Raw genomic sequence first — 13971 nt, forward strand, 5'->3', positions numbered from 1 at the left:
ATTTTACATTTCAAACTGCACAGTTTATTTAAATACCGTACCTAAGGCCTCCTCTTAATTTAACCTTTTGAGTCAAACGTCTTTCTTGTCTTGTAAAATGTCATTTGGTTATTAAGGGTAATTGAGGTATGAAGGCACATTTTGTGTGGTTGTCTATGAATGGTTAACAGCTTACTGCCTTTGTTCTTCATACAATGTTCTTAACATTTCACTCGTTGGTCACCTACACATAACATTGCGCATTGTGCTTGAAGTGTGCTTAACATAGGAAAAAAGATGCAGTCGTCCATGTTCCATGCAGATATCGCAATCCTTAAGTAAGCCATGAATGATAATGCATCTGCATTCTGATGCATACTTCTAACTGCAGATACATCACCATGTGAAAATTCCTTAAGTGGCAGACTGGAACACAAACTTTACGACGAGTACTCCTGCATGCCAGCAGGTGGTGCCATGCTGGTCTATACCGACATTGTTTTAGTCTGCAAGTGATGAAGTGCATACAAGAGCCAACCATGCATGCTGACGGCAGCTCCTTTCTTTCTGCAACTTCAGACGTGGATTTGCAGTTACTGCGTGGTCCTTTCAAGAAACTTTTGCTAATATTTTCCAGTATGCAAGGGAAAGTGCCACCTCCTAAACCGAGTTAAAGCTGTGTAGGAACTGTTGCAAACAGATGTCTGTAACAGACCCTTACATAGTATATCTATAGTGCTTCAGGTTCAGAGCATGATTCAAGGGCCTGTGAATATGTCCAAATAAATCTGAAAACTATATGGGACCGGGAGGTGAAGCCGGATATTGCCAAATCTTAGACTCCACGCCATGAGCGCTCGAAGGCGAAAAGAAAGTCCCATTACAGATTTGCCCCTTAAACCAGATTCAGGTTCAGCACCGGTGCTGACTTTGATTTTTGCGCCACCGACTGCACTAGTTGTTTTGCATAGACATCGGAGGAAAAGTGTCAACTCTGATCAAGGCTGTGCCCTACTCTCATTGGATCGCAGACGGCCAGCAACTCTTCGGAGTCTAATACTTTGTGCAGAGTCTGGGCCTTACGCGGGCTAAGGACAGTTTTTTCGGCATGGATTCTGACAATCTTGATAAAGGGGTTGATTTTGTCCACAAGTATGATGACTAAAACTGGTAAGAACTAAAAGGTGCCAATGGCGTGAATACTTCTCCAGATACTGGCCTTGTTTCTTCTCCCAGCCCTGCCTCCAAAGAAAGAACTTCTTTCGCTGCCGTTATGCAGCGGATTCAGAAAAAGGGGGTGGTGATGGACAGGGATAGACTAATTAGCATGAGCTGGCATGGTGCAGTGAGCTAAAAAACGGTGATGGATCAAGCCCTGATCTGTTGACTGGGTAGGAGTGTTCTGCTTAATTCAGATGCTCTGTCCATCACCACCCCCTTTTCTGAATCGTTATGCAGAGGATGGCAGAAGTACTATACCTAAACTACCATGGAAGTGAAGATTACTTTCTGACAGAGCTACTCCAACTTGGTCAAGCACCTACAGAACCTCTGCCATTTAATTAGGTCCTCATTGATACCGTCTTGGTCATATGGTTGAAAATATGTTCATGACTACCAATTAATAAGCCGCTCACTCTCCGCCATTGTGGAACACCAGGTAACTTTGACTTTTTCACACAACTTCCCAAACCAGACAGCTTGGTGGTGCAGGGATCTACGAGTAAGGTAAATTCCAACATCTTCCCCTCATGGTTGTGAGTCTAAAAAAATTGAAATATTTGGCAAGCCCATCTTATTCTCCACAAGCCCTGCTCTAAAATCAGTGAAGGTACGCTGTCTTATTGGCTGCTGCTCCCATGCCCTATGGGACATGGTGTTCTAAGTATTACCAGCAGTTCCGAATGACTCTGGGCATTCCTGACCCAGGGTATCCAGGAAGGGTGTGGCGCAGCTAAATTTGTTATTCGCTATGGCTTGGAAATGACTGACTGCTTTGGTTGGGGGACAGGCACAAGTGTGAACCTTCAGAGCTATGTCTAAATGAGGTGTACAGGCTTCTCCGGAGATATCCAGGCATCTTTAACGAACATGTAATTTGATGGCTGTCACCTTTTTGGCAAAGGATGCAGCCTTGGAACAGTTTAAAGAAAGCTGAACCACAGCGCATTCTTTGGGTCTGTCTGCCATACCTCCCTTCTGGACAATTCGACCAGCCTCGGTGGTTATGGCATGGGTTATACTGATGTTAGACCCCGCTGCCATCCCAGCAGACTCTACACCCTCTTTGTGTCAGAGAAGTTGCGGCTCACAAAGACAGTGCCAAGGGTGTCCAAAACATGCAGCTCTGTTTCCTGTCCCTCCAGCAGCTGTAAAACCACTTTAGAATGTCCTTTCTGGCAGACAGCAATCCTGCTGAAGGAAGGATTCTATATTTCCTCCAGGGTGGTAAGCCATCACCTCAGACAAGTGTGTCTTCTATATTGTACATTGAGGTTAAGCCCTTCCATTTCTTTCCACCCTGCCGCACCTTCCACCACCATTAGGACAGCTGACGGAGGGCCACTTGTATGTCTTGCATCCGAAAGTGCAGACCCTTTTGGCCAAAAGAGCCATCTAGTGCGTTCAGGTAGTAGATGAGTGATCCTTTGCCTACTTCCTGGAGTCAAAGACTGAGGCATTTCTCCCGTTTTAGATCTCTACCCTAACGCCTCCCTGTGGAAGGACAAATTAAAGCTGTTTGTGCTAGTCCAGGCCCAATCTGCCCTAGACCCGGGAGACTGGATGGGGACGTTGGACCTACAGGAGCATTTTCCGTTCACTGTGCTTCTTTTCGGCTTCACAAGTGCTCCTCGTGTGAAGAGATGGAGGTGGTCTCAGCATTCCTTCAGCAGTTGGGGGTTCCAGTCTTCCCTTATCTAGATGACTGACCCCAGTCAGTCATTAAGCAACTCAAAATCAGTAAACCTCCTCGTATTATTATTATTATTATTATTATTATTATTATTATTATTATTATTATTATTGTTCCCTATCAGTGTGCCAATGCCACACCTGACTCTCCAGGCACTTCCTTTCATCTTAGCCATTCAGGATAAAGTAACATTTCATGCCTTTACCCTGGAGCCAAGAGTCCAGAACATTTGAGCTATGATTCCGATGTTTCAACCTCTTCTGAATGACTGAGGGTGTTGGGATTATTTCCCTCCTGCATACTGCTGGTAAATCATACACAGTTGCATATGTGAGCTCTACTGTGGGACTTGAAATCCCTGTGGGCCAGCATAGGTTTTAGAGGGGACTCGAAGATCTGCAGTCGTGCTGGACCACAGTTGAGTCAGTCCTTATTTGAACAGACTGGCATTTGATAGCTGTGACGGATTGACTGCTTCTTGTTTGAGGATAATATCTGGGAGAGGAGGAGATCAAAGGTTGTTAGTTCCTTGCGGAAGCTCGATTCTGCAAATACTTGAGGTTTAGGGCAATTTGATTGGTGTTGAATGCCTTCCTGCTAACCATCAGAGGAAAGTTGGTGCAGGTGCTCACTGACAACACCACTGCCATGTGGTATTGCAACAATCCGAGTGGGGTGGTGGTCTTGTGTCCTGTGCTAGGAGGCTGTATGCCTCTGAAGGTAGCGGAATTACCAGGGAATGTCTCTATTGGCGAACTACATGGTGGAATCTCTAAACGCCAGGGTTGACAAACCCAGCCGCCAACACTTAGCAGACCACAAATGGCAGTTACATCGGGTAGTGGTGCAGGGCATCTTCCATCAGTCAGGAGAACCCAGACTCTTTCTTCTATCACTGCCAAGAACCCTCAGTGTCATTGTGATTGCTCCTTGGTGTTACCTTGGAGGCTCATTCTGTCTAGAGTAGAGCTCACAACTTCTGTATGGCTTCTCACCGCTGATGCCTCCACCTCAAATTCTGAAGATTAGTAATGACTGGGCCCAGGTCATCCTAGCCACACTGGATTGGGTTAGAAGAGTATGCTACCTTGACCTCGTGGTCAGGAGCATCTGATCTCCGATCAAGCTGCCGCTTCGGGAGGATCTTCTTTACATCAAGAGGGCAGGCAATTTGCATCTCCATGTCTGGAGACTGAGCTTTGGAAGTTGACATTCCTTCTGGAGTCACTGATGTCATCTTGGCTGTGAGGCGTGCATTTACAAAATTGGTGTATGCCAGTCTTTCAAATTTGTGGCTTGGAATGGCACCTGCCAAATTGATCCACTGCAAGCCATGTTGTCTAAAGTTTTTTGTTTCTATGCTCAGCAAGGCATCAAGGACTTATTTTGGGCACTGTTAACGGCTATTTTCCAGCTGCTTCATATTTTTGTGGTTCCCAGATCAACATTCTTTCTTTAATTACCCTTTTGTGATGAGGTTTTGTTTTTACAGGTTTGCATCTTTTATTTCAACCAAAGCCCTCTGTAATGCCACACTATGACTTAAATTAAGTACTCACTATTTGATGTGCATCCATTTTGGGCCGCTGCACAGTTGTCCATTGAGACTTTTGATTTTAAAAACTTTCTCTTAACCATAATTTTGACTAGGCTTGTCAGCAAGCTGCAGACTCTTTATGAAATCTGCCTTATATAACATGAATCCCTGATAAGTTGGTGTTGAAGCCCCAGGCTTCCTGTCTGCCGAAAGTGGCCACTCCATTTCATGCCAGGCAGGCTATCATCTTCCAGGCATTCCTTGCCCCATCTCACCCCGCTAAGGAGGAAGAGTGAGGCCATTGATTAAACCCGAACAGGGCACCACATTTGTATATAGAATGAACCAAGGAACATTGAATGGCCAATCAGCTATGTGTGAGGTTCTCCAGGGTAAAAATGGGCATCGCAGTGTAAAAATGATCCATCTCCCAATGGATTGTTCTCTTCATGAACATGTGCTACGTACTGGCTAAGAGGCAGTCTCCACAAGGCTTGTGGGCTCATTTCCACCACAGCTAAGGCTACAACCACTGCTTTGGTAGACAGAGTGCTGGTTGAGTGGGTATTTGTCAGGTGGCCATGTGGGAGTCTGTACATACGCTCACAAGGCAAGACTGCATTGATGGTCCAGTCAGTTGATGGGTCATTTTGGCCACTCGGTCCTGCAGGACTGTTTGGTCTGAGCCAGACAAGATTTGCCATCTGTATGGGCAATGCTTCATATCCATTTATAAGGTGAGGAATCTGCAGTTAGATGTATCTATCAGAAGAACAAGTTACTTACCTAAACAACACTTACTGGTGGATCCCCTACCTAACCACATATTCCTCAGGACACTCCTGCTTCCCACTTCTGTGACCTGGACTCCTTTGAAAAACTAAAAGGTCCCAGTCTGGAGAGCTGTACACTGGTCCTGGCAATCTGCTGATGGGCTCTGTGTCTCCAGGTGTGTGTGCCTTAAGAAAACAACTGAAGTCAGTGCATATGGGTGGCGCTTGTATGCGGCTCCGCTAGTTACTTTGGAGCGGAAAGACTCTGGTGTGGATTCTCACAACGCCACTGACTGGATCCAGTCCCACCACTGGGTTAGGAATCTTTAATTGGAGTATCCACCAGAAACTTCTTTGCCAAAGGTTAGTAAATGGTTCTTCAGTCAGGTTTTTATCATATTCAGACATTGAAGACCCCTGGGTCACCCAAATTCCAACCCCCATGAGTATCCAGAATACTATCTTAAGTACATAAAATGTTAAAGTACTAAATTGGGTCTGGTAAGTCAGTCATTGCCAAAGTGCATTAACCACTGAATATAAAAGCATTGTAAATGTTGTTTCTCAAGTCTGCTATGTTTGTACTTGGTTTTAAAGTTACTCAAACGCCCAACATTTCATAAAATTGTAAAACACATTTGTTTTTCTCCACATGGAAGGCCCCAGTGCCTTGTTTTGATTGGTGCTCCAAACTCCCGGCCAGCATTACTTCAATTGGTCCATGCCTTTACAAAAAATGTGGGGTTGATGATCTGTGGACATGTTCACATGGTAAGTTTATGTTCTTGGCAAAATGTTTACTTTCTTAGTGGAGCAGTTCATTAGACTTAAAGTCATATTTCTGACATTTCCCAGCACTGGCAGAATATATCTGAGCTCTAAGAAATTGTGGCAGTTTTATGGCGAGTGGACATTTGCACATAGTCCAACACGTGGTTATGAGTAAAAAATATTTAGCTTATTGACCTGTTAACATTTATATAAGATTGTTTTACATTAATCCTGTGTAATTAGCTACGTGTTGACTAATGCTTGTTCTCGGCATTGTGGGTGGGTGGGTGGGGGGGGCGGGGGCGCAGGGAGGGATAAATGAGGACATTTCCATTATAATAGTATGGGGTTTAAGCAGTCGACACTTCAGAGGGGAATTATTCTCCTCCTGTGCAAGTGATGAGTATGCTTAATTATTTTTTATTGAGGAGCAGGGAGGTGGCAATTTTATGAATAGCATCACTAGTCGTGGGGAGTAAATTTTCTGGCATAATCATCCTTGGCTTGCACCCCAATTGAGCGTTGACCTACTACTTCCTCTATCCAATGTTTTACTTTGAAGTCTTCTGTTATTTTAAGCAAATCAAAGTGTTTTTTCTAGATCCTCATATCCTTTAGATTAAATTGATTAAAAAAAAATATATTTGATTCAGTAGCATGTTCAGGGCTTAATGTCTTTCTTGTTTGTAATAAAGTCACTAGGTTTTTGGATCACTTGCAATTGGGTTAGTTTCCTGAAGCACTTCATTTTTTTTAATGCTGCCTTTTAAAGGGACCTCGTAGACAAGCCATGAAAGAGCTGGCAACGGATCAGTCTAGATACCAGAGATGGCTGATTAAGAACAAAATGAAGGCATTTTATGCACCAGTTCATGCAGAGGATTTGAGAGATGGGACGCAGTACTTAATGCAGGTAATTTCACTACTAAAAATGTCAAACTTTTTGTACAGTAGCCATGCGTTATTCCTCTTCTCTAATTAAAAGGCATTCAAATCCATCTGCATTTATTAGAAAGAAACCTTCTTACTCCTCCAACATGTTCTTTTGTCATTTGTCTGTTTTTTGTTGTTTTTTTTTGTTGCATTTCTCTAACCTCCATCGCCTTGTCAGAAATTCGCAGTCTGCTCTGTTGACTATTCTCCTTTTTATCCTTGGTTTGCTCCTCCCGGTCATGCCTTTATTCAGATAATCACTTGACTTTTGTTCTTTGTTATCTACCTTCTGCCAAGTAGTTCTGCCACCACCTAAACTGTTACCACTGTACACCGTTTCTGCAATGTTAGTTAATTCCTACCCCAAGGCACTTGGTTGTAGCCAGGAATTATGCCAGGTATTTTGGCTTATGAGATTTTGCGTAATGAGCATGTTTGAGGCAGATTGTCGCAGGGATTCCCTGTATGAAATGGGTTTCTTACAGCATATTACAAAATGCAAACCAATGGCCAAATACCTTTTCATTACGGGTATAACGATGGTTCAGTGCGCAGGGGGGACTACCCATTCGTGAACTCAGTGAGAAGACTTGGCGTCACCCTTGAGCATCAGATCGCCAGCCATTACCTGACCATTTGAGAATACTCTGGAAAAACTTTCTCTTTTAGGGTTTCTTAGACCGGGGTCAGGAGCTCATGGCCCTGCACTGTTCAGGTCTAAATCATGCGTGTGTTCGCTAACTCTTAGCATATACCTTCTTCGTTGACTCTAGAAAAAGGGCATTGTGGCAAGACGACTCATCCTTGAGACTGACTAAATTATCCCAGATCTTCACACCGTGAACTGTTATTGTACCAAGAGGAGTTTCTTTGTAGGCCTACATGCAGAGCTGTGAATTAACAGCTGTTGAAGACATTTCTGCTCCTGCCCCTGTGAAGCGGGCCACCCATAAAGTTCTTAATAGAAATAAGCCATTGAACATTCATCTTAGGGATATGAATACAGTGAATACAAATTTTTAAGAAACACGGTTTACACCTAGATTTCGTGTGCATTGTAAATGCAGCAAGCTGTTTCAAATTGTATACATTTTGCCAGTGGACAGAATGTACTTTGGGGAATTGTGGTTTGCGTTGGAAACCAGTACATATGTTGTCCAGTTTCATATTCGATTCAGTTTGTTCTATCCAGTGTGTATGTTGTCTGTGATAACTTTAAAGATTTTTTCTATTTTTTCTATTCAAGTTGCTCTTCTATTAATTAACTTTTTTTCCTTAGGCTGCTGGTTTGGGTCGGATGAAACCCAACACTCTTGTTGTTGGATTTAAGAACAACTGGGTGCAATCTGATATGAAGGATGTGGATACCTACATTAATCTCTTTCAGTGAGTAATGGGTATTATTCCTAAGATTTGGACCCCATATTTAAGTCCGTGTTTCATTGTTTACCAAACCTGCACACCTTAATCTTAAAAAAGAAATGTCATACATGCATCAATCTTTTCCTGCTTATAACTGGTATTAATTTTATTGTATTTAGCAATGTTTTGTAGTGTGTATACCTTACTCAGAGTTGCAGCACTTACCTGCAACACTGACAACAGCATGCTTGGTCAGAGGCTGCCAAGACTGATTCTAGTACGAGGTTATGAGCAATGTAATAAGTGGGATGCTGCAAAACGGGGCACAGAGAGGAGTAGCGTGTGTTTTATTCCACTGTCTTTGTGCATAGGAGAGGTCGTTTCCAGGATTTTCCATGCTTTTTCTGCCTAGCCTGATAGCAAATGGACCCTGATTTTTTTGGGAGGCTTCTGTGCATGTGAGCTATTTTTGCAAGGCAGTCCAATGTTTTTGATACCTCTTAATCTTAGAAGCAGGTTTGACTACAAGGCAGGCTGTTTGTAGAAGCCATTGAAGTCAGTATGGTAATGAGTTCTTTTGGATAGTGATCAGATGGACAGTAGCATCCAGGACAATTTTTGATGGGTCAAAGTGGTCCCTGGGGCCCTCATGAAGACATTGCCACTGTGTATGTGTGACAGAGCAGCCGAATGTGTGAGACCAAACGTTTTGATTGTTGGCATGAGGTTGAGCTTGAACCAGGCTCTCTAGATTTGCTTTTTGACTTACTGTCTTTGGCAGTTACCTAGGGACCCAGATGACACCATCCTACTTGGGCATCAGTATTCCAATTCTAGGAATGTTGTTGGACTTGTGGCAATTTAACAGAAACATGTATACAGCTTCGAGAATACAAAGGTTTGCTGGTGAGAATTCGATTGCTGGATACTTTGCCACAGTGGCACTTTGCCATTAAATCACCTAAGGACCACCAGTGAGTGATAGACGTCATTAGGATGCATGTCCACTAATATGGACTGGATTTGCTGTTGCAAGGTGGCCTTTATTTTCAGTTTGAAGATTTGAACGGTTCTCGCACAGCGTTGCAGGGGCAGCTTGATGTTACATTTTTAGTTAAGATTTGTGACATTAACGTATAGACAAATGGAGATGCGTTATTGGACAAATAAAAGCACCAGGGGTTCCACTTATTAGATGAATGGCCCATATGATGTGCTTTTGGACCGCTAGCCATAGCCAAAATGGTAGTGTGTCCCAGACTACTGTTTATTTTCTTAAGTATCCCTATTCTTACCAAACACTGTCATCCTGCTGCAGTATTGTATGATCAAACTAGTGTGGGCTGACAAACAACAAAGCTCTGCTGCAACACTCAAACCCGCAAGATGGATTCTCCCCTCATGTGTTCGAGCTGTGCTACCTATGTGCACAAGCTCACTTTCCGTACTACTGAAACAATCCTACCCCTTTCCAGCCACACATCCCAATTCAGTTGGACACTTCCACCCCTACCCACCACTTTTATTCTCTGCTTGCTTTCCACTCAACTTATGGCTGAGCTGAATACTGGGAGGTGTACACTCTAGTCTTGTGACAGGCTAAGATACTGAACTCTCCAGGATCAGCTCTATTCCCCTGGTATTCATGTGGTACTGCTACCACTGAAAAATTAACCAAGGATGAATAGGCGATTGCCCTGCTTGCAGCGGCACATTCCTGACTCTCTGTACCAGACAGATACCAGTATTCAAGAAGGCCTTATTCACACATACTGCTGGATGCCTTTCTCTACTTCTAACTTCACAAATCCTCCATAGCTACCATATTCTCCCCTCATCCCCTTGGACTCATTGCATTAACCACTTTGACTCCTTCTCTCAAATTGCATCATGCAGGCAGAGGCACCATTTTTTTTTGTGCAGATTTATGTTGTGTGAACTAGACCCGAAAGTTTTAGAGCGCTTTACATGAGCACCAGTTAAGTTACATAAGCACAAATTCATTTGGTGCTAGATGCGGGGAGATTAAGTAATTTACCTAGAATCACTGGATGCTGAGCCGATGCCGAGGCTCGAACCCGGTTCCTAGCTCCAAAGTCTGTAGCTCTAGCTGTAAGGCTACATCCTCTCCCCTTTGTGTCCCTATGGCAAGAAAGATAGAGTGCTGATCTGGAAACCCTCTTGACTGATGCACAATGGAAATATTTGTGTGATCAGGCAGGGCTTCTTTCCAATAACGATAGGCTAAGATTTATTTATAGCAAATTCTTACATAGAATATATAGCACCCCTGCCTTTTTCAGGCTAGGACTTTGTGACTGCCCGAACTGCTCTACATGTTGAAACCTTGATGCTAGTTTTCTTCACCTAGTGTTGCGATGCACGCCAATTTCTAACTTCTGCTCTGAGGTATTTGGCGCTCTTACTAGCATGACTGGTGCCAATATTCCAGTACACCACCGATGGTTCTTCCGAGCTACGTTAAAGACATCTTAAGCAAAGTTAAAACAATTCACTGTCTTGCCTGAGTCGTTTGCTGAAAGTGGAGTTGTGATCCACTGGAGGTGTGGTTCCACCCAAACTCGAAAACTGGCTAAGGGATGTGGCATGTTGTAATAAACAGCTAAATAAATGCATATTGCGATCTGATGCCAGGGCTTATGGGGACTGTTTTGTGCATATCTTTTATAACGTTCTGAAGAGGAGGTGGTGACTGGGAGGCAGCCATATTAGCTCAGGATTTCTCCATAGATGCAGGGGTTGGAAATTGTTTGCCTGACGTTGCAGGCTCTCCTTATCTTAATGGCTTCTACTTGCTGTGACAGTAGTGCCCCAGGAGTTATGCTGTGAATTTGCTGAAACCTACTGATGTTACGTGCCTGATTACTCCTATGTGTTTTCATTGTAATATACTGTTCCAATTCCTGTATGTAGTGGATGGGAGAATTTTTTTTTGTATTATAAGTCCATTAAAAAGGAAAAGGCTGAAGTTGATCAGGAGGTGACTTTTTAAGGGAGCGATCGTCGATGCGTGGCTGTGATGTTTATTTTCTTGGGTTTAATTTCATGAAACACTCTTGTAGAATTACAATGTAAAGCCTTCGTTCCATAAAACCTTGAACGAGGTAATTGATATTGTCCTCTGTACCAAACCCAAAGACACTTGCACGGACCCAACAAGCCTCAATGCAAAATGGTCAACCTATAGAAAGTATTTTGGAATGGAAGTACTCTTATTGCCAGCATAAGCAATTTTCAAATTTACTTTCTGCTCGCCTACACAGAATTTCTTTTACGCAGATGCTTCTATGTGATGGCCTACCTACATATTGCTAATTCCTCTAGATCAGGAATGGAAGTCCCTATATGTAGGGTCATCTTAGGGTGGTTCTAATGTAATGTCTTTAGGACTGCTGTTATATGGAGTATATTTATGGACACAACTGCCTTATTGTGACCAAACAATGCAGTGCGCCGTCCTGCTTTAGACAAGCTGCAGCAGGCCTTTACGCAGTGTCCTTCATTCGCATTTTGCAAACTTTCAGGCGGATTGACTCGTACTGCAATACACAGGAATAGAAGCTGATCCCAGTAGTCCCGATTCTCAGTGCTTGCTGATCATCTTCACTAGGTACACCCTCAAAGCATCAGTTATTTGCTCCTGAATGGGCTCAACAGTTCCTGTGGGCTTCCTTGACCCCGCCCTGTGCACCTCCCCACAAACATTTATATCCTGCACTCCTTCATTGATGACCCTTTACAGCTCGAAGTGCGCGCAGCCAAGAACGTGTTGACTGAACTCTTTGAGTTCCTCATCCTGGCATCTTCACTGATAGGCTTAGTCTCGCCAGTATGTGGAACCTCCCTGAAAACGTTGTGCTGAAGTATTTTTTGTTTTTTATACAAATCGAAGTGCCTATCGAAAATCTACCCTAGCAAACAAAACAAATGTATTTTCTTTTAAACAAAGCTGTGTAATTGGTATTTGAGGTGGCATTACTCTGTCACTAAGTTGTGAATTTACAGAATTGAAAGTAAATTGGGCCAAAGTGGAGAACTGCCCTAGTAAACGAAGTCAACCGTCCCCTGGCAAGAAGCAGTTCCACTGGCCTGTAATACCCTGGTCTCTCAGTTAGTCTCCTTGCATGTTTACGGTCAGAGAAATCTGAAGTAAGTACCGGATTTACTGCCGGCAGGTACACTTTCATTTTTCAGCCAATTAAATCCTAAAGCCTGGAATTGGTTTGTGTGTTAGACTTTAATGTTAGGTGCTTAGATCCGCTTGTAATGAGCTGCGGAGCAATGAAAAGCTCGCTAAATTAAATTCAATAAAATGCAACTAAATCTATTATGCATATTTTGTTGGCCCTGCTGTCAAAGCAATAAAACAATAGGAACATTTCTGTGCTGAATGAACATTGCCACCTCTACAGCTGGACCGTCTGAGCCAATAAACTAGCACAACCCAGAGGGCACAATATTCCCTGCATCAGAGACTGCCGGTCATTTAGTCCCTATTGTATTAAGGGGGTTCATCATCTTACTTGGAGACCGGCCCTCAAGCAGCGTATCCCAGATCGTGATCGATTGATCACTGCCCACACTGTAGAAAGGTTTCAACTTTATTTTCAGCAGTGGCCATGTTAAACGGTTCATATTTCCGATTGCCCACTCTGGAAGTGTGCTGGGATCACCAGTTCATTGCCATTCATATCTTGGCTGGCACAGATACTAGATCAATGCTTTTACAGTTGGATTTCTCCATGTAGCTTGTAGCAGCAAACCCAGTAGACCTGTCCTGGTAGTATTGACATTACATGTGTTGGTTAACTCCAATATTACATTGGTCGCCTGCATCGAGAAAGGGCCTATCTGTGAACACAACCACTTAATATGAAAGAATCAAACCTGGTCAGCCTTAACTCTAGGACAAGTATGTGGGACCACTTGGTACATCTATGTAGCATTTTAGTTGTCAAGTAGGTTTTGTGTAAGTAATTACATTTAAGACTTTTAAGTCTGACATTCTTTGAAGACGCATGCTGCGTGATAGAATACAGCCATCCTCTTGCTCAGATAGTTCCTCGTCCAGAACCAAAAGCCACTTCGCTTTTAGTCCATTTCAAGTCGGATTTAGCATTTTACTGGAAAGCAAACTGCACATGCAGCGTTCCACTACTGAGTAGTGTACAAAGCCGGTATCTTGGCTGCTATAACTGAGGACACATGTGTCCGAATTTGCCCCGCTGGGATCCCAAATTCTTACCTTCTTTCAGGAAATTGGCAGGGTGATCACCCTTCCACCCAGCAGTGGATGCTCTGAAATACTCCATAAGGTTAGTTTTGGAGCATATACCTCCATAAGAACAGACTTTCTACGATACCTATTCCAGATTTGTTATCTTATTTAGAATAGGAGGTCTTTCTTAGAGAATCACTCACTTGGAATGACTAGTGGATCCTGCAGACAGGAAGGAGCATGTACATCATTCTCATTCAATCGGTGTTGGCCTCTCACAACCATTACATTTTAACACCCCTTCAATAATATGTAATTAAAATCAGTACAAGGCTAGATTCCTGGCACTATTTACAGATTCTTGATTTATGCATATTGTTCCCCTGCAGTACAGAAAACATTTGAAATACTTTTTGGCAAAACGTTGTCAGTGGTCATAGTTAAGGGGAAAAGAGAAGCCGCC

General features: G+C 43.2%; 1 protein-coding gene across 1 annotated transcript in view; it reads left to right on the plus strand.

The window, feature by feature from the left end:
* SLC12A2 (solute carrier family 12 member 2) overlaps positions 1–13971 on the plus strand; it is a 394678-nt gene that overhangs the window by 246512 nt on the left and 134195 nt on the right. Inside the window, exons 16-18 of the mRNA XM_086961116.1 lie at positions 5863–5974; positions 6747–6887; positions 8187–8293. Coding sequence (XP_086817242.1) covers positions 5863–5974; positions 6747–6887; positions 8187–8293 — 360 coding nt within the window. The remainder of the gene's footprint in view (positions 1–5862; positions 5975–6746; positions 6888–8186; positions 8294–13971) is intronic.

This window comes from Lissotriton vulgaris, chromosome 3_1 (assembly GCF_964263255.1).
Source record: "Lissotriton vulgaris chromosome 3_1, aLisVul1.2, whole genome shotgun sequence".
Taxonomy (NCBI): domain Eukaryota; kingdom Metazoa; phylum Chordata; class Amphibia; order Caudata; family Salamandridae; genus Lissotriton; species Lissotriton vulgaris.